Raw genomic sequence first — 21,752 nt, forward strand, 5'->3', positions numbered from 1 at the left:
AAATTGTATTTTACTTATATCAAAATACACTGTTCTTTCATTACATTTTATTGAATTCAGACATATTAGTATGAATAGATTGTTTCATTGAGAATATATTTCAGGCTATTACTCAAAGCAGCAGAGGCATTATAGAAGCATAAACTGATTATACTCCCATGAGAAAAACAAAAGCCAATGCTTTTTTTCAGTAACTATGTTAAGAATCAATTCATCATTTGTTCCAGAGCTCTAATCACTACTTGATACGTAACAGCTTTCTCAGTGCAGCAATCACCTCCTTGTTTCGAAGACTGTATATCAGAGGATTTAACATGGGAGTCACAATGGTGTAAAACAGAGAGAACAGTATGTCAGTTCCTGGATTATGGGTGGACTTTGGCATTAAGTAGGTAACAGTACCTAATCCAAAAAACAAAAACACCACCAGCAGGTGGGAAGAACATGTTGAGAAGGCTTTTGCCCTTCCTGTGGCTGTTGGCAACTTCAGAATGGTGGCAATGATTTTGCTGTAAGATGCAAGAATCAACATAAAAGGGACTGCAGCAAATAATATAGCCACTAAATAGACAGATAGCTCATTAATTGTCGTGTCTCCACAGGCCAGCTTGAGAATGGGTGGTATGTCACAGAAGAAGTGGTTGATTTGGTTAGAATTGCAAAAATGTAGAGAAAATATCTGACAGGTTTGTCCTATCTGGACTGGAATGCCTCCAAGCCAGGAGGCTGCTGCCAGATGAGTGCACTTTGTTGGGTTCATGACCAGAGGATAGTGCAGAGGGTTACATATGGCCACATAGCGGTCATAAGACATCACAGTCAGCAGGAAACACTCAGTGGCTCCCAACATAAGGAAGAAACACAGCTGGGTAGCATAGCTGAGGACAGAAATGTTTCTTTCTTGAGTAGCAATGCTAAACAGAATCCTAGGAAGAGTGACTGATACATAACAGATTTCCAGAGAAGAAAAATTTGCCAGGAAAAAATACATGGGCTTCTGTAGTGCAGGATCAATTCTAGTTAGCACAATTATGAAACTATTTCCAACCAATATGATCAAGTAAATTATAGAGAACATCCCAAACAGAATCCCTTGTAAATTAGGAAGGTCTGAAAATCCCAGGAGGAGAAATTCTGTCACAGTGGAAGCATTATCCTCTGCCCTGATTTCGGTGAATTTCATCTGTTGGACAATTCATAGAAAAATGACAAGAATTTTCCTAGGATTCATTTCATTGTGTATAAAGCAATCTTTATACCCTGTCGACATTTACATTGCCCTTGAGGAAAAATTATATGCCTTATATATATCCCCAATTTTTTTTAAAGAATTTTTCTGAAAAAGCATAAAAAAATCATCCTATAATATTTTCCAATACACTAAATGTTGTGTATTTTCTGGAGTTTGATAGTAGCCCCTGGTAAATTAATTTTATTCTTTTAAGTCACATAGGCATCCTCTGCTTATCAATATTTTAATAATCTATCTGTTTTTCAGATTGCACATTTCTACTTATGTGCACCAAAAATGTTTGCCTTTATTGCTATTGTTTCTGACAGCTGAAAAATTTTGGAAAACTAAATTAATTCTCAAACTAAGAAAGCCACTAGGATTTTCTAAAATACAGGCATTTACTTGTATTCCAGTATTTTATGCTCATTTATCTGTCATCTCCTTTAAATGAATGTTTGCCTATCCTATACTCTTATTTTAAGTAATGCATTTAATATTGAAATGTACATAGGGCTTATACTGTTTGATTAAATTTATAAAATGAGGAGACATAGGCTGAAAGTCTTGTATGATTACATGAATTCAGAAAAGATTTTATTTGGGCAAAAATAACTAAAGCACATATAAATATGCTAATAATTGTATAATATTTTCATAATAACTTACCAGATTTAATTCTTAACCAATAGTTATACCTTTGACTACAGTAAGTTCCAGATATGTTTTAATGATGCTCATTCTTGACGATATTGAAATGGATATTTTAATGATTCTGACCTCCAACTTATTTTATAAAATATCTGAGATAAAGACTTGCTAAAAGAAAAATAAAACATTTAAATGAGTAAAATATCTAAATATGTGACAATGAAAAAAATAAAACAATATTTGAAAGGTACACCATTACATACAAGATTCTTTTCAATTGTTCAATTCCCTTTCAATGGATATTTAAAAAGAAAAGACAAGTTCTAGATATATATGATATAAGGCAAATTTAGTTTGAGAATATGTTAAGGTAAATCTAGGGCTTACCTGTATTAATTTATAAAAGACAGTGTTAAGTAAGTTTGGGTTTTAAGGCTTAAATAATTCTTTTATCTGTAACAGGAAAACACTTTCAAACATTTAATGTCCTGTCAAACAGAGGTGCTGCTTAAGTAGGAAATTATCTTTACCCTGGGGACACATCCCTTCCCCATGCTACATGCTAATTCAAGAAATTTGTTGTTCTTCCACTCAAGAAGTTAAGAAAAGGAATATATAAAATAAATGAGAAAAATAAAATGAAACTGAAGGAAACTACTCCTTTAGCACATGCTGATTTTTATTTTTATTTTGTTATTATTAATAAAAATGTACATTGAAAGAAGCATCGGAAAATTCAAAACAATATGTCTGTGTGTGTGTGTTTGTGTGTGGGGGGCGTGATGTATGTTTATGTGTGGTTATGTTGTTTAGGTGAATATCTGGACCACTCTAGCAGTAAAATGAACCGAGATTAAGAAGATAATCCTAACACAGATACAATACATATTGATGATCTTACCCTCTTTCATACTTCCATTCTCAATGCATTTAAATGCACTTGTGATATTGGTTGCTTTTATTAAAAATCACATGGTTTTATTTAAAATTCTGTGTCATCTAATAATTTAAATTATTTTATATCTAAACAGGAAAGTTGTCAATTGGCTGTAAAACTACTTGCCAATTTTCTTAGTATTAATTTTCTTAGTTTTTTGCACGTACATATCTTTTTAAATTTTTGTTAATCAATCAATCAATTAATTAATTTACATCCTCCTCAAAGTTTCCACCTCTTTCTTTTCTCCTAGTCTTTTTCCCTCATCATTCTCATCTACTCCTCTTCCCTTTCTCTTCAGAAAAGAGGAGACATTCCATGTATATCATCCAGCCTTGGCATACTGTAATAGCTATTCCTGGTTGTCGACTTGACTAAAACTGTAATGAACTACAGTCCAGAATTATAATTCACCTGTGATCCAGATCTTGAGGCTGGGAGACACAAGTTTCTGACCTGCATCTTGGCATTGAGATCTTGAGGCATGATTTTTTTTTTTCTCCTTCCATCCACTTGCCTGGATTTTTCATGACATCATTTATTTTTATAGCTGAGTAACACTCCACTGTGTAAAAGTAGCACATTTTTTTACCCATTTTTTTGGTGGAGGAACATTTAGGTTGCTTCCACTTTCTGGCTATTACAAATAAAGCTGTTGTGAGCATAGATAAGCAAGTGACTTGTATGTGTGAACATCTTTGGGTATATGCTTCAAAGTATAGCTAAGTCATGAGGTGGGTCTATTCCTAATTTATTTAAGAAACCACTAAATAGAATTACAAAATGGTTATATGAGTTTGCCCTGCTATCATCAATGGAGGAACATTTACTTTGTTACACATTCTCACCAGCATTAACTCTTCTTTAAGTTTTTGATCTTAGCCATTGTGACAGTATGTTTCTGGGAGTAGCTGGATAATAGATAGGGGTTGGGGTTCTCCTGGGAGCCTGTGGAGAGTACCATAACCGAGTCTTACTGGCTGGGAATATGGAGAATGAAATGGCCCCTTCTGTAACCAGGTAGGACTTCCAGTGGAGGGAGGGTGAAATCAACCTTCCCATAAACCTTTGATACAAAATTTGTCCAGCCTACAAGATGCAGGGATAAAGGAGCAGGGAGTGAGGAAATGGACAACCAATGACTGACTCTAGCTGAGAGCCATCCTATGGTGTTGGGGCCCATTTTTACCCTGTTTTGGGCCTTGAGGACAAACCCAAGTCTGGCTTGAGTTTTCAGACCTGTCTCAGTCACTTCCCTATTGGGGTGATTCAGCAAGACCTGTTTGGCCCGGCTTCTAACCCTCCTTTGCTGAGTAAGAACTTTGTCCCTGACCTTGTCAGTCAGTTGTCAGCCCTCTGTGACCTTTTCCCTCTCCTATGTCATCTTATCCCACCAAAAATCCCCCTCCCTATGTTCGAAAATTATATAGGCAAGAGGCTGATAACCATAACGTTGAGCTCCTGCTTGGACAAAACTCTTGGCTCGATGTGTTTCTTTTGGGTCATCAAGACTCTCTATCCAGTCAGGCCTGGAGAGACACCCTGCATTCAGTACCTTTCTCCTCTTGCCTGGACTTGAAGGCCAGGAGCTGGGACTATCAGAATGAGCCAACCCCTTTTATTATTAGTGATACTCTGCTATGCTTACAGAAAGGAACCTAATAAAACTGTCTCTAAAGAGTCTTTATCCAGCAACAACGGGAACAGACACAGAGACCTACAGGGGGATCTTGTTGGTCTTGAGGAAGGGTAAGGAAGGATTGAGCAAGCCAGAGACAGCAACCCAGAGTCAGAAGTCAAGGACACCACAAGAAGACCTACAGAGTCAACAAACTTGGGCCCATGCAGGCCCACAGTGACTGAAAAAGACCATGTATTGGCTGTATCTAGGCCTCTTAAATATTTGTCACAGATGTGCAGCTTGGTTCCCCTATAAATTTCCTATCAATTATTGTGAAGCCTGTATTTGTCTCTTTTGTCTGGCATTGGATGCCACTCCCTACCTGGACTGACCAGCTAGGTCTCAGAAAGAGAGGATGCACTTAGTCCTGCTGCAACTTGATGTCCCAGGGCAGGCTGGTACCCAAAGGGTGTTCCCATTATCTGTGGAGAATAGGTGGGTAACTGGGGGAGGTACTTGCAAGAATATGAATGGGATGAGGGGGTAAAGAGACCAGAATGTAAAATACACAGTGCATAAAGAAATTAATTAATGAAGAAAAGAAAGATGGAATCTCAGAGTCATTTTGATTTGCATTTCTCTGATTACTAAGAATGTTGAACATTTCTTGAAGATATTCTCAGACATTTGATATAGCTTTGTTAAAAATTCTCAGTTTAGATCTTCACCACATTTATGCATTGGGTTATTTGGAGTTTTAAGATATCTAGTTTTTTGCAATCTTTATATATTTTAGATAACAGTCTGTCAATGACAAGTATATTAATGGGGTCCTAAAAGAGCCTTAAACTAACCAGGACATGGTGTACACAGCCAATTCAGCCAATGCACATCTTACTCAAAGTTTCCAGCTTCTTTTTTGTTTGTTTGGTTGGTTTTTTGTTTTGTTTTGTTTTGTTTTGTTTGGGTTTTTTTGTTTGTTTGGTTTTTGTTTGTTTTTCAAGACAGGGTTTCGCTGTAAAGCCCTGGCTGTCCTAGAACTCACTTTGTAGACCAGGCTGGCCTCAAACTCAGAAATCTGCCTGCCTCTGCCTCTGCCTCCCAAGTGCTGGGATTAAAGGCGTGTGCCACCACTGCCCAGCTCCAGCTTCTTTTTAAGGCAAAGCAGAATAAAGATTTCCCATAGTTTCCAGTTTATTCCAAGTGTTGTTTCCCTAGCAATAGCTTATCTTGTTTCAAAGTGACACTAACCTCCTTGTACACTGAGAAATATGTCTGCAGTCCAACTAATGGATGTGTTGCTTAATTATACTATAAACAAAGTAACTTTCTCATGAGAAAATTATCAGGAAGGCCACTTCCTCAGGTTTGCAGCTTGTTTGGCAGTATACCAAGATTCTCTGTTTAAGGAAAGATGCCTCCTCTTCATCTAGTATCATAAGATTAATAGAAATCCTTCCTTGCCTAGCAGCTAACAAGCAGCAAGCAGTGTCCTCCAGCCATTTTTTCTACATCCAGCCCTCTATCAGATATGGGGTTTTTGAAGTTTTTTTTTTTCCCATTTAGAATGCTGCTGCACCAATATCTCCAAGAATTTTATTATGAAGTGGTAGTGAATTTTGCCAAAGGGTTTTTCAGCATTTAATGACATGTTTGTGTGATTTATTTTTCTCCCATTTTTTTTTTATATTTTAAATTATATTGATAGATTTTTGTATTTTCAGTCATCACTGCATCACACAGATGAAGCCTCTTTGATCTTAGTCATCTGCGTTTTGGGGTCATCTGAGTTTTGGGGTTAATGTATATTTCAGTTTTTATTGCTATGTTTAACTTAATTTTAAAAACTTTTGAATGGTCTTTCCCTGATTTTGTATTTCCTCTCCTGACTTCTGGACTGAGTTGCCTCTGTTTCAAATAATCATCAAGCCTTTGGGTCCAGTAGGGTGTCTCCCCTATGGTTTTTTGTGGATTGTATAACACATCAGATTGTTTTGTGGCAACATTGCCTCTGAGGTTCCTAGAACTGGGACAGCCTGGGATACCTAGTGGCATCATGGACTTCAGGAAAACAAGACAAGATGAGGGCTAGAATATTGAGCCTGAATGTGGTATGGTTTACACTTATTGGATTTGCTTTATAGGGAGCAGATAGGCATAGACCAATGTCTTCTTTTTAAAAAGATTTATTTATTATTATATGTAAGTGCACTGTAGCTGTCCTCAGGCATACCAAAAGAGGGTATCAGATTTAATTACAGATTGTTGTGGGCCATCATGTGGTTGCTTGGATTTGAACTCAAGACCTCCAGAAGAGCAGTCAGTGCTCTGATCTGTTGAGCCATCTCTCCAGCCTGACCAATGTCTTTCTGGCATCTGGTAATTCAGCCAGGGTAATGAGCCAGAATATGGAGCTCAAGGAATGGGGTCCAGTTGAAAGACACTGAATGTGCTTTAAGGGAATTTAAGAGGCATAGGGCATTCTTGGGTATCTTACATGTGGTTTCTGATGCTGGTATGGTCTACAGAAGATCAGACAGAGTTGGGTGTTGGACTTTGAACTCCAGGAGATGGGGTTCTATACTTACATTTTAACAACATTTATTTTCTTTAATATTATCATGTATCATACAAAAAACTTCACCTATAAACAAACATGCACTACATTAAATACAACCATAACTAAAGAAAATATAAACATCCAAATGAGATTTTTAAGTCCTTATGCATGTAGCAAAGAAACATTATTTTTTAACATGATTTTTTTGTCGTATTTTCAATATTACTTAACAATATTGACAACACTACATGAAACAAACAACAAACCTGGAAAAAAATAAACCTGCCTCAGCCTCAGAACTTGCTGGGAGCATGCTACAGTGTTGCCAAATTGTCAGTTTTCTTTTAATCCTTGATCCTGCCCTGGAGAAACTGTTGACTAACTGAGCTGTCTTAGTCACTGTTAACATGATAAGAACCATGATTCAAACAATCTTGTGAGTTTAAATGTTTTATTTCTCTGGCATTTCTTCTAACTGTCCATATGAGATGAAAGTTAAGGTGGCGATTTAAGCAGGAACCCAGAAACAGGAAATATTGCTAACGGATTTACTTTCTCTCTCTTTTTTCCCTTTTTTTTTATTAGATATTTTCTTTATTTTCATTTCAAATGCTATCCCAAAAGTTCCCTATACCCTCCCCCCACCTTGCTCCCCTATCCTCTCACTCCTGCTTCTTGGCCCTGGAATTCCCCTGTACTGGGGCATATAAAGTTTGCAAGACCAAGGGCCTCTCTTCCCAATGATGGCCTACTAGGCCATTCTCTGCTACCTATGCAGCTAGAGACACAAGCTCTGAGAGTACTGGTTAGTTCATATTGTTGTTCCACCTGTAGGGTTGCAGATCCCTTCAGCTCCTTGGGTACTTTCTCTAGCTTCTCCATTGGAGGCCCTGTGTTCCATCTTATAGATGACTGTGAGCATCCATTTCTGTATTTGCCAGGCACTGGTATAGCCTCACAGAGACAGCTATTCTAGTTTCTTTATGGAAGCAGTCAGAACTATGTGTTTTCCTCTTAGCAATGCTTTTATTGTGTCCCATACGTTTGAGTATTCTGGGCCTTCATTTTCTTCAAAGTCTAAAAAGTCTTTACTTTCTCTCTTTATTTCTTCCCTGTCTAAGTTATCAATGAGTAGAGAGTTGTTCAGATTCCCTGTGTATGTTTTCTTGTTGTTGTTTTCTGGTGATTAGAAACCAGCCTTAGTCCATGGGGATCCAATAAGATACATGGAATTATTTCAATTTTCTTATATCAGTTGAGGCTTGTTGTATGCCCAGTAAGATGGTCAATTTTGGAGAAAGTAGCATTAGGTGCTGAGAAGAAGGTATATTCTTTTGTTTTAGGGTGAAATTTTCTACGGATATCTGTTAGATCTATTTGGTTCATAACTTATGCTAATTTCACTGTGTTTCTGTTTAGTTTCTGTTTCCATGATCTGTCCATTGGTGAGACTGGGGCCTTGAAATCTTCCACCATTATTGTGTGAGGTTCAGTGTGTGCTTTAAGTTTTACCATCATTTCTTTGCAATTGTGTGTGCCCTTGCAATAGGGACGTACATATTCTGAATTGAGAGTTCATCTTAGTCAATTTTTTTTCTTTGATGAGCATGAAATAAATGTCCTTCCTCTTTTTTTTTTTTTTTTGATAACTTTTGCTTGAAAGCCAATTTTGTTGGATATTAGAAAGGCTACTCCAGTTTGTTTCTAGGGACCATTTGCTTGGAAAAAACAATTCTTGCCTTTCACTCTGAGGCAGTATCTGTCCTTGTCACTGAGGTTGTTTGCTGAATGTAGCAAAATGCTTGGCCCTGTTTACGCATACAGTCTTTTGGTCTATGTCTTTTTTTAGGCAATGGAGTCCATTGATGTTAAGAGGTATCAGTGATTGTTGCTTCCTGTTATTTTTGTTGTTAGAGGTGGAATTATGTTTGTGTGGCTCTCTTCTTTTGGATTTCTTGTAAGAATGTAAATTCTTGCTATTTCTTATGAGTAGTTTCTTTCATTGTGTTATAATTCTCCATCTATTATCCTTTGTAGGTGTTGATTTGTGGAAAGATATTGATTAAATTTTGTTTTGTCATGAAATATCTTTGTTTATCCATGCATTTTAATTGAGAGTTTTGTTGGGTATAGTATCCTGAGATGGCATTTTGTTCTCTCAGGGTCTTTATGACATCTTCCCAAGATCATCTGGCTTTTAGAGTCTCTGCTGAGAAGTCTGGTGAAATTCTGATAGGTCTCCTTTTAAATGTCTCTTGACTATCTTGTCGTGCTGTTTTTAATATTTTTTCTTTTTTCTGTGCATTTATTATTTTGGTTATTATGTAACAGGAGGAATTTCTTTTTGCTCCAATCTGTTAGAAATTCTGTGGGCTTCTTCTATATTTATGGACATCACTTTATTTAGGTTCGGGAAGTTTTCTTCTATAATTTCTTTGAAGATGTTTCCTGGCCCTTTGAGTTGGGATCTTAGCTGTCTTCCATACTTATTATTCTTAGATTTGGTCTTTTCATTGTGTCCTGGATTTCTTGGATATTTTGTGGTTAGGAGGTTTTTGAATTTAGCATTCTCTTTGACTGTTGTTTCAATGTTTTCTATGGGATCTTCTGTACCTGAGATTCTCTGTCAGGTGGTGTTTGCATCTAAGGCTCCTGATCTCTTTTCTAGGTGTTCTATCACCAGGCTTTTCTCCCTTTGCGATTTCTTCATTGTTTCTATTTCCATTGTTGGATCCTGGATAGTTTTGTTCAATTCCTTCACCTGTTTGGTGGTATTTTCCTTATTTCTTTAAGAAAATTTTTGTTTCATTTTTAAGGGCTTCCACTGGTTTACCTGTATTCCTCCTGTATTTCTTTCAGGGAATTATTTATGTACATTTCTAATATTTTTTGAAGATTTATTTTATTTATGTGAGTATGAAAGAACCTAGTGGGGAAACCCCCACTCAATTTCCGTTTGGCAAGCACCCAAGAATCACAAACAGATGACCATCTTGATGTAAAAGCATGAGGTAGTTTTATGACGGAGCTCCAGCCCGACACATATCTCCCACAGGAGACAGAGGTGTTGACCACGTGGTGGAGCCATAATGGCAGAGCTCCGGTTCGAAACATATCTCACACAGGAGACAGTGGTTTCAACCCCAAGGCTTGGAAGCTAGGGACTTTTATAGAAAAGGGGTGGGGCTGGGGGAGGAATTGGGGCGGTTTCACATGATTGGTCCATTTAAACATCAACTGACTGTCAGAAGGGCTGGAGATAGGTAGGCACCAGGCCAGTCAGGACATGTAATGACGGGCCTGCCCAGTCATGTCCTGGCCTGTTCTGCTATGTTCTCAGCCCCAGGTTTTAAAGCTCACAAACAACTCTTTGGGCTATTTGACATACATTACATGCATCACAGGTCTCAAGTTTTATTTCCTTTCAAGTACACTGTAGTTGTTTCCAGACAAACAAGAAGAGAGAAAATAATCAAACTCAGAGCTGAAATCAACCAAATATAAAGAAAAAGAACTGGGCAAATAATCACCCAAACCAAGAGCTGGTTCTTTGAGAAAATCAACAAGATAGATAAACCCTTAGCCATAGTAATTAAAGAGTACAGGGGCAGTATCCTAATTAACAAAATCAGAAATGAAAATGGAGACATAACAACAGAATCTGGAGAAATCCCCAAAATCACCAGATCATACTAAAAAGACTACACTCAACACAACTGAAAAACCTGAATGAAATGGACAATTTTCCAGCCAGATACCAGTTACCAAAGTTAAATCAGGATTAGATTAGTAATCTAAACAGTTTGGTATTCCCTAAAGAAATAGAAACACTCATTCACAGTCTCCCACCCAAATAAAGGTCAGGAGCTGATGGGTTTAATTCAGAGTTCTATCAGACCTTCAAAAGGGACATAATTCCAATTCTCCTCAAACTATTCCACAAAATACAAAAAGAAGGTACTCTACCCAATTAGTTCTATGAAGCAACAATTATTTTGACACCTAAACCACAGAAAGACAAACAAAGAAAGAGAATTTCAGACCAATTTCCCTTATGAATATTGGTGTAAAATCACGCAATAAAATTCTTGAAAACTGAATCCAAGAATACATCAACATGATCATCCAGGGCTCCACCTGCTCTTCCGAAGGTACTGAGTTCAAATCCCAGTAACAACTTGGTGGCTCACAACCATCCATAAAGGGATCTGGCACCCTCTTCTGTCTGAAGACAGCTACATTGTACTTACAGATAATAAATAAATTTTAAAAAGATAATCATCCAACATGATCATATTGACTTTATCCCAGGTATGCAGGGATGGTTCAATATACAGAAATCCATCAACATAATCCACTATATAAACAATCTCAAAGAGAAAAAACACATGGTCATCTCATTAGATGCTGAGAAAGCATTCAACATAATCCAACACCCCTTCATGAAAAAAAAAAGTCTTGGAAAGATCAGTAATTCAAGGTCAATACCTAAACATAATGATAGCAAAATACTGCAAACCTATAGCCAACATCAAACAAAATAGAGAGAAACTTGAAGCAATCCCATTAATGTCAGGAGCTACATAAGGCTGCCCACTCTCTCCCTACCTATTCAATATACTGCTTAAAGTCCTACCCAGAATAATTACACAACAAAATGAGATCAAAGAAATGGAAATTGGAAAGGAAGAAGTTAAAATATCACAATTCACAGATGATATGATAGAACACATAAGTGACCCCAAAATTCCACCAGAGAACCCCAAAGCCTTATAAACTTTGTACAAAGTTCAAGTCCAAGTGGATCAAGAAACTCCCCATAAAATCAGATACACTGAAACTTATAGAGGAAAAGGTGGGGAAAAGCTACAAAGATATGGTCACAGGGAAAAATTCATGAACAGAAAACCAATGACTTGTGCTGGAAGATCAAGAATCAACAAATGGGACCTCATAAAATTGTAAAGCATCTGTAAAGAAAAGGACACTGTCAATAAGACAAAAAAGCAATCAACAGATTGGAAAAAGATCTTTACCAATCCTAAATCTGACAGGGGGCTAATATCATATATATATGAAATCAAGAAATTGGACTTCAGATAGACAAATAACCCTATTAAAACTTGGGTACAGAGCTAACCAAAGAATTGTCAACTGAGGAATACTGAATGCCTGAGAAGCACCTAAAAGATGTTGAATATCCTTAGTCATTGGGTAAATGCAAATCAAAACAACCATGAGATTCTACCTCATACATGTCAGAATGGCTAAAATAAAAAACTCAGGTGACAGAAGATGCTGGCAAGGATGTGGAGAAAGAGGAACACTCCTCCACTGCTGGTGGGATTGCAAGCTGGCACAACCACTCTGGAAATAAGTTTGACCATTCCTCAGAAAATTGAACACAATTCTACTGGAAGATCTACCAATACCACTTCTGGGTATATACCCAGAAGATGCTCCAACTTATAATAAGGACACATGCTCCAATATGTTCATAGCAGACTTATTTATAATAGCAAGAAGCTGGAAAGAACCCAGATGTCCCTCAACAAAGGAATCAATGCAGAAAATGTGGTACATTTTCATAATGGAGTACTACTCAGCTGTTAAACCAAATGAATTAATGAAATTCTTAGACACATTTGTGGATCTGGAGGATAGCATCCTAAGTGAGGTAACCCAATCACAAAAGAACACACATGCTATGCACTCACTGATAAGTGAATATTAGCCCAGAAGCTCAGAATACCCAACATACAATTTGCAAAACACATGAAACTCAAGAAGAAGGAAGACCAAAGTGGATACTTCAATCCGTCTTACAAGGGGGAACAAAATACCCAGGGAAGGAGTTACAGATACAAAGTTCAGAGCAGAGACTAAAGGAATGACCATACAGAAACTGCCCCACCTAGGGATCCATACTGTAAACAACCACAAAATCAGACATTATTGCAGATGCCAACAAGTACATGCTGACAGGAGCCTGATACAGTTGTTTCCTGATAGGCTTTGCCAGTGCCTGACGAATACAGAAGTGGATGCCCACAGTCCTCCATTAGACAGAGGACAGGGTCTTCAGTTAAAGAGCTAAAGAAAGTATCCAAGGAGCTGAAGGGGTTTGCAGCCCCCTAGGAGGAACAACAGTATGAACTAACCAGTAACCTCAGAGCTCCCTGGGACTAGGGAATAAACTGTCAATCAAAGAAAACGCTTCAAATGCCATGCTGGGTATGTGCACACTTATAAGTGGATATTAGTCAAAACATACTGGATACCCTGGTACACTCCACAGACCCAAAGAGGTTAACTGAAAAGGAATACCCAAGGTAAGATGCTTGAATCTCACTGGAAAGAGGTAATTAAAACAGTCATAAGGGGCAGATGGAGTGAGGGTACTGTGTGGGAGAGGGATATGAATGGGAATATAGAGGGGGGCGTTCAGAATCAGGTGTGAGGAAAGACGGAAGAGACAGCCAGATGGCAAGGAGACTGAACAGGAATAGACTCTTCCTGGGGGTGGAGGGGTTTAGGATGCATCTCTAGAATGTGGTAGAAACCTGGCATAGACCTCCTACATATCTATGAGGGTGATTCTGAGATGCTGAGCAGTGAGGATATAGAACCTGAAGTGGCCAACTCCTGTGACTATGCAGTTCCCCCAGTGGAGAGATAAGAACACTAACCCACCCATAAATTTTCAATGCAAAATTTATCCTGTTTATAAGAAATGCAGTTACAAAAATGGATCATTGTCTGAGGGAATGGCCATCCAGTTATTGCCTAAACTTGAGACTCTTTCCAAGGGCAAGCCACAATCCCTGACACTTGCTAACCAGAGCATAGCATTACTGTCCTTTGAGAGGTTCAACCCAGTAGCTGAATGAAACACATGCAGAGGCTCACAGCTAAAAATTGGACAGATGTCAGGGAGATCAGGATGATTTGAGAGAAGGATTGAGGTCCCTGGAAGGTATAAGAACTCTAAAGGAAGACCAACAGAGTCAACTAACCTGGATCATTAGAGGCTCTCAGAGACTCAACCAACAAGCAAAGTGCATAAACAATCTGCACCTACTATCACACAAATATGTAGAAGATGTGCAGTGGTACCTTCCTATGGGTCCCCTAACAATTGGAGCAGGGGTTTTCCCTAAAGCTGCTCCTTTCAATGGATCCCAGTTCCCTACTGGGCTCTCTTGTCTGGCTTCAGGAGGAGAGTATGTGCCTAGCCCAGCAGAAGGTTTTATATGCCAGGGTTATATGATACATAGGGTATGCCTACACACTCTCAGATGAGAAGGCAAATGGTAGGAAGGAGGAACAATGTGAGGGGCAGACCAAGAGGCAGGGGCCATGATTGGAATATAAGTGCATCACTAACTATATATGTATATGTACATATATATACATATACATACATACATATATACATACACCCACACATATATATGTGTGTGTATATATATATATATATTCAAAAAAGAATCTTAGGGGGGGACTGTGCTAAGGCTCTCAGATAGAACCCTTGCCTACTATGTGCAAACCATGAATTCAACTCCCAGCACTGAAAAAAAAATAGTAATTTGGAAATGTAAAATTTATTCATTCATTTCAGGCTAACAGTGTAAGAAACCACTTTGACACTAATAGTTTTATATCCCCAGTACTTGGGAGGCAGAGGCAAGTGTATTTCTGAGTTCGAGGCTGGTCTGGTCTAGAAAGTGAGTTCCCCCTGTCACGAAAAACCTATATATATATATATATACATATATATACAAAGAAATATATATATATATACATATATATATATATATATATATATATGCAAAGAAACAAACAAACAAAAAATAAATAGTTTTACATCATCTGGTATACAAGACACTTATCATTTTGTCATGCAGTCAAAAGTATCTTATTAAAATAAAGGAATTTTGTTCACAAAAATATTCAGTTGGTAAAAGAAACCAATTCCAGTAAGAAATCTCAAAGATAGAACGTGGAGTGCATGACCAGAATATAAGTGAGAAAAGAAAATTATTTATAAACATCTAAAATTCATACAGAATTTGGGTTGAGAGATAGCTCAGTATTTTAAGGGTTTGGTGCACAAGCATAAATATATCATATATATGGATAAAATTCAAGTAAGAAAGCCAGGGGCCATGACACACAGCTATAAAGCCAATAGTTAGGGAGACAGAGACAGGTAGTTATATCGATTTGTGTAATCTGTCATATGAAAGCATTTGATGAGTTCCAGGCCAGTAAGATGTCTCATCTTGAAAACAAGGTGGAGGGCCTCAAGTGTCCACTGAGAAGCACTATCCAAGCAAGGCACATACCCAAACATGTACACATGCACATCATACAAAAATCATCTAATCTACAAACTGATGATGGATACAGAACACAGAAGCAGAACAGTCAGCTATGGGAAAGTGATAAGTTTGATATGGAAGACATTTTCAAGTGCTGCTTCTTTCCAGTCAGTGTCAGGGGTGCTTTCCTTTTTGATCATTTTAGGAAACTATAACTTCTACTGTTCAGATGGTATCTGAAAAACAAAAGAACTGTTCATGTTTGCTTCACTGACATTTGTCAAAGGTTATATATTAGTCATTGCATGTTGCAAAGATGTTTTATTTTTATTTTTGTAGAACATTCTTATGATGAGAAGTAAATATACTTCATTTTGAAATGGCTTATATACTATGATATATGCTGATTGCACTATAAAATTGTTTAACATCAAGCTAATTTAGTGTCTGAAGTTTAATTTTATATACAATGCTTAATTAATAAAACAGAAAGCAGCCTGAAATACTAAAAGCATGAAGGCAATATTGATAAGCAGCAAAAGTCAAAGACTCACATATACTGTTTTGATTGGTGTCTACTGTGAGTCCTCTCATTTGAGGTTGTGAGATTGTGTACTGTCCTTATGTGGGCTTATGGTTTATAAGCTTGGCATGACATTAATGTTACTCTTTACATCAAAAGAAAAAAATCATTCTAAATACATGTGAGTTTTTTTATTTATATGAAAATATCAACTTGAACTCTAACACTTGAGAAAATCTATATCATATTTAATTTCTGTAGTTTGCCCTGAGGGGATCTAAAGGCCTCTGCTTCAGTGTTTGTTGCCAGGCTTGTAACTGCATTGCCCCTCCCAGCCCCTGTACCCATCATTCCACTATCAGTTTCTGATTTGTGGATCATGCTATTCAGTGTAATCATGCTGCTTTCATAATCTGTAACTAGATTGTATCTCCTAATTCAATGTCCCTCACATTTCCCACTTCGCCACTTATGACAAGACTTTTTATTTATTTTTTTAACTACACCTGAACTAATCTTTTCTCTATCGACTTAGTTGCTAAAGGACACTTAGATTCATGAAATATTCCTTCTGTTATGAATTATACCAACATGACCACCACTGTTTGAGTATCTCACACGAATACTGGTTTGATACTTACATAATTAATGGTACAATTGATAAAATATTATATTCTTATTTTCAGAATTTGAGGAAATTACACATTTTATATAATAGCTACTCTAATTTACATTTCACAAAGTCGCAAAATTCATTTATCCCCTAATCCTATCCATTACCTTTCATCTTCACTCATTTTTAAATTTACATCTTAAGAATGTTTGAATGATATTGTATCATTCCTATGACAGTCAGAGAAAAATTTTATGGACTTGAATCCCTACTTCTACATTTCTATGTGTTCTAAGAACTCAGGTCACAAAGATTGCACAACAAAAGTGTTTATCTGCTGGGTGTTCTTGCCAAAACTCTGGTTCTTTCTTAAATTATTATATATTAATGTCTGTATGTTTGTGTGCATTTATGTACACTTGACTGTTACTACAAAAAGAGGCCAGAAGAAGCAAGATTGTATGCAGCTAATTATAGGCAATGATGAGCAACAATGCATAGGTGGTGGGACTTGAACTAGGGTATCTAGAGTAGCAGTATATGTTTCTGATAGACTCTCTTTCCACAACAAAACCCTCCTTTTTCTGTCTTTCAGCTTTTTGATGGTAGTCATTAAAAGAGGAAAGAAATTAACACCACAATGTACTGTAAAGTGTTTTTCTTTAATGACTAAATGGAAGTGTATACCTGTGCTCTAACAGAAACAAAAGGAGCATATCAGTTTTCCTTCTGTAGACATCCTCTCTCTCTCTCTCTCTCTCTCTCTCTCTCTCTCTCTCTCTCTCTCTCTCTCTCTCTCTGATAATATTATTCAATTATCTGAAACTAAACTGGCCACAGAGAATGTCCATTTTATATTGATTCTCAAAATACTAGAGTTGTAGTAACTTATATTATCTTGTCAATATTTTAACATAGTTGATAGGTTTTAAAACCGAGGTTATATGATTGAATCAAAAGCTTTCATACCCACTGAACCATCTTATCATCTGCCCATTACAACTTTGTTTTATTATTTTATATACTTGTTTTTAATATTCTGTAGTGTGAAAAACTTTGTTGAAAAACATGTCTTTTGAAATGTCAGAATGTTGGGTGCAACTGATAGAAGTTAAATGCAATAACTGAATGATCAGAAATCTTGTGCTCTGAAAAAAAGTAGTTGGGAATACCAGAGCAGATTTATCATAGCTAATGTTATGGCTAAATGACATACAGATTAATAATAGGTAGAAATATTTCTTTCTTATTTATGTTGTGACATATACAGGAGTTGCCACACATAACTTGGAGACATAGCATATTAACATTAACTATCCCATTAACTCATTCAGCAACTCACTCAACATCCATTGATAATAAAGTACTACTGTTAAATGTGAATAATGCTGAATAAAAATAACAAAAAAATATTGAGATTTTTTTGTTTAAATTGTTATCTATCTGTGTTTTTATGTCACAAGTTTCAAATGTTAGGAATATTTTTCTATAAAAACTGTGATCAAATTGTATTTTATTCATATCAATATACACTGTGCTTTCATTATATTTTATTGAATTGAGACATATTTGTATGTATAGATAGTGTCAAGAGAGAATATATTTCAGGCTATTATTCAAAGCAGCAGAGGCATTATAGAAGCATAAACTGATTATACTCCCATGAGTAGAACAAAAGCAGATGCTTTTCTTCAGGAATTGTGTTAAGAATCAATTCATCATTTATTCCAGAGCTCCAAGCACTACTTGATACGTAACAGTTTTCTCAGTGCAGCAATCACCTCCTTGTTTCTAAGACTGTATATCAGAGGATTTAACATGGGAGTCACAATGGTGTAAAATAGAGAGAATAGTTTGTCAGTTCCTGGAGAATGGGTGGACTTTGGCCTCAAGTAGGTAATAGTAGCTGATCCAAAAAACAAAAACACCACAAGCAAGTGGGAAGAACATGTTGAAAAGGCTTTTGATCGTCCTGTGGCTGTTGGCAACTTCAGAATGGTTTCAATGATTTTGCCATAAGATGCAAGAATCAACATAAAAGGGACTGCAGCAAATAATATAGCCACTAAATAGGCAAATAGCTCATTCATTGACGTGTCTCCGCAGGCAAGCTTGAGAATGGGTGGTATGTCACAGAAGAAGTGGTCGATTTGGTTAGAATTGCAAAAATGTAGAGAAAATATCTGACAGGTTTGTCCTATCTGGACTGGGATGCCTCCAAGCCAGGAGGCTGCTGCCAGCTGAGTGCACTTTGTTGGGTTCATGACCACAGGATAGTGCAGAGGGTTACATATGGCCACATAGCGGTCATAAGACATCACAGTCAGCAGGAAACACTCAGTGGCTGCCAGCATAAGGAAGAAACACAGCTGGGTAGCACAGCTGAGGACAGAAATGTTTCTTTCTTGAGCAGCAATGCTAAACAGAATCCTAGGGAGAGTGACTGATACATAACAGATTTCCAGAGAAGAAAAATTTGCCAGGAAAAAATACATGGGCTTCTGTAGTGTAGGATCAATTCTAGTTATCACAATTATGAAACTATTTCCAACCAATATGATCAAGTAAATTATGGAGAACATTCCAAACAGAATCCCTTGTAAGTTAGGAAGATCTGAAAATCCCAGGAGGAGAAACTCTGTCACAGTGGAAACATTATCCTCTGCCCTGATTTCTGTGAATTTCATCTGTTGGATGATTCATAGAAAAATGACAAGAATTTTCTTGTCCTTGGATTCCTTTCATCGTGTATAAAGCAATGTTAATACCCTTTCGACATTTCCATTGCCCTTGAGGAAAAATTATATGCCATATATATATTTAAATATTCCTAATTTTTTTAAAGATTTGTTCTGAGAAAGCATAAAAAATCATCCTATATTGTGTATTTTGTGGAGTTTGATTGTAGGCCCTGTTAAATTAATTTTATTCTTTTAAGTCACATAGGCATTCTCTGCTTATCAATATTTTAATCATTAATCTGTTTATCAGATTTCACATTTCTACTTATGTGTACCTAAAATGTTTGCCTTTATTGCTATTGTTTCTGACTGTTGAAAATCTTTAGAAAGCAAAATTAATTCTCAAACTAAGAAAGCCACTAGGATTTTCTAAAATACAGGCATTTATTTGTGTTCTAGTACTTTATACTCATTTATCTGTCATCTTCTTTAAATGAATGTTTGCCTTTCCTATACTCTTAAGTAATGCATTTAACTTGTAAATGTACACAGGGCTTATACTGTTTGATTAAATTTATAAAATGAGGAGACAAAGGCTGAAAGTCTTGTATGATTACATGAATTCAGAAAAGATTTTATTTGGGCAAAAATAACTAAAGCACATATAAATATGCTAATAATTGTATAATATTTTCATAATAACTTACCAGATTTTATTCTTAACCAATAGTTATACCTTTGACTACAGTAAGTTCCAGATATGTTTTAATGATGCTCATTCTTGACGATATTGAAATGTATATTTTAATGACTCTGACCTCCAATTTATTCTTATAAAACAGATAAATATGTGAATATCTGAAATAAAGGCTTGCTAAAAGAAAAATAATAGCTTTAAATGAGTAAAATATCTAAACATGTGACAATGAAAAAATAAAACAATATTTTAAAGGTGCACCATTACATACAAGATTCTTTTCAATTGTTCAATTCCCTTTTGATGTATATTTAAAAATGAAAGACAATTTCTAGATATATATGGTATAAGACAAATTTCATTTGAGCTTATGTTAAGGTAAATCTTATTCTTACCTGTATTAATTTATAAAAGACTGTGTTAAGTAAGTTTGGGTTTTAAGGCTTAAATAATTCTTTTATCTGTAACAGGAAAACACTTTCAAGCATTTAATGTCCTGTCAAACAGAGGTGCTGCTTAAGTAGGAAATTATCTTTACCCTGGGGACACATTCCTTCCCCATGCTACATTCTAATTCAAGAAATTTGTTGTTCTTCCACACAAGAAGTTAAGCAAAAGAATATATAAATTAAATGAGAGAAATAAAATGAAACTGAAGGAAACTACTCCTTTAGCACATTCTGATTTTTATTTTCAGTTTGTTATTATTAATAAAAATGTACATTGAAAGAAGCATTGGAAAATTCAAAACAATATGTCTGTGTGTGTGTGTTTGTGTGTGTCGGGGGGGTGATGTATGTTTGTGTGTGGTTATGTTGTTTAGGTGAATATCTGGACCACTCTAGCAGTAAAATAACCGAGATTAAGAAGATAATCCTAACACAGATACAATACATATTGATGATCTTACCCTCTTTCATACTTCCATTCTCAATGCATGTAAATGCACTTGTGATATTGGTTGCTTTTATTAAAAATCACATGGTTTTATTTAAAATTCTGTGTCAACTAGTAATTTAAATTATTTAAATCTAAACAGAAAAGTTGTCAATTGGCTGCAAAACTATTTGCCAATTTTCTTAGTATTAATTTTCTTAGTTTTTGTACATACATATCTTTTTAAAATTTTGATTATTCAATCAATCAATTAATTAATTTACATCCTCCTCCCAGTTTCCTCCTCTTTCTTTTCTCCTAGTCTTTTTCCCTTATCATTCTCATCTACTCCTCTTTCCTTTCTGTTCAGAAAAGAGGAGATATTCCATGGATATCACCCAGCCTTGGCATACTGTAATAGCTATTCCTGATTGTCGACGTGACTATAACTGGAATGAACTACAATCCCGAATTATAATTCATCTGTGATCCAGATTTTGAGGCTGGGAGACACAAGTTTCTGACCTGGATCTTGACATTGAGATCTTGAGGCATGAATTTTTTTCCTTCCATCCACTTGCCTGGATTTTTCATTACATCATTTATTTTAATAGCTGAGTAACCCTACACTGTGTAAAAGTAGCACATGTTTTTATCCATATTTTTGGTGGAGGAACATTTAGGTTGCTTCCACTTTCTGGCTATTACAAATAAAGCTGCTGTGAGCATAGATAAGCAAGTGACTTGTATGTGTGAACATCTTTGTGTGTATGCCTCAAAGTATAGCTAAGTCATGAGGTGGGTCTATTCCTAATTTTTTAAGAAACCACTAAATAGAATTACAAAACGGTAGCTGCATATGTATCAAAAGATGGCCTAGTTGGCCATCACTGGAAAGAGAGACCCATTGGACTTGCAAACTTTATATGCCCCATTACAGAGGAAAGCCATGGCCAAAAAGTGGGAGTGGGTGGGTAGGGGAGTGGGGGAGTAGGGTATGGGGTACTTTTGAGATAACATTGGAAATATAAATGAGTA

At 36.3% G+C, this 21,752-nt stretch overlaps 2 protein-coding genes across 4 annotated transcripts; both read right to left on the reverse strand.

Annotated features, from left to right (window-relative positions):
- Positions 1 to 238: 238 nt before the first annotated feature.
- On the reverse strand, positions 239 to 8,117 carry LOC147005877 (olfactory receptor 10AG1-like). Of its 2 annotated transcripts, none has more exons than XM_085830102.1 (2): positions 8,093 to 8,117; positions 239 to 1,158 (listed from the first exon to the last, which is right to left on the reverse strand). In XM_085830102.1, exon 2 carries the CDS (start codon positions 1,076 to 1,078, stop codon positions 239 to 241), a length of 840 nt encoding a protein of 279 aa, XP_085686228.1. In that variant the 5' UTR covers positions 1,079 to 1,158; positions 8,093 to 8,117. The 2 variants fall into 2 exon arrangements, with proteins under 2 accessions (XP_085686228.1, XP_085686226.1); XM_085830100.1 differs by lacking the exon at positions 8,093 to 8,117 and adding an exon at positions 4,285 to 4,293 and having other exon boundaries at positions 239 to 1,183.
- A 10,085-nt stretch (positions 8,118 to 18,202) lies between these two features.
- On the reverse strand, positions 18,203 to 21,103 carry LOC110289920 (olfactory receptor 10AG1-like). 2 transcript variants are annotated; one of them, XM_085830106.1, is made up of 2 exons: positions 21,064 to 21,103; positions 18,203 to 19,122 (listed from the first exon to the last, which is right to left on the reverse strand). In XM_085830106.1, the coding sequence occupies exons 1-2, from the start codon at positions 21,101 to 21,103 to the stop codon at positions 18,203 to 18,205; spliced, it is 960 nt and encodes a 319-aa protein (XP_085686232.1). The 2 variants fall into 2 exon arrangements, with proteins under 2 accessions (XP_085686232.1, XP_021011986.2); XM_021156327.2 differs by having other exon boundaries at positions 18,203 to 19,134.
- Between the last annotated feature and the right edge of the window lie 649 nt (positions 21,104 to 21,752).

This window comes from Mus caroli, unplaced genomic scaffold (genome assembly GCF_978045245.1).
Source record: "Mus caroli unplaced genomic scaffold, Mus_caroli_1 scaffold_2, whole genome shotgun sequence".
NCBI classification, from domain to species: Eukaryota; Metazoa; Chordata; class Mammalia; order Rodentia; family Muridae; genus Mus; species Mus caroli.

Coding starts and splice junctions, on each gene's coding strand:
- LOC147005877 (XM_085830100.1), bottom strand. CDS start 1,183: ATGAAATTCACCGAAATCAGGGCAGAGGATAATGCTTCCACTGTGACA.
- LOC110289920 (XM_021156327.2), bottom strand. CDS start 21,103: ATGGAATATCTCCTCTTTTCTGAACAGAAAGGAAAGAGGA. Junction 19,135..21,063: donor TGAACAGAAAGGAAAGAGGA/GTAGATGAGAAT, acceptor TGAAATTCACAG/AAATCAGGGCAGAGGATAAT.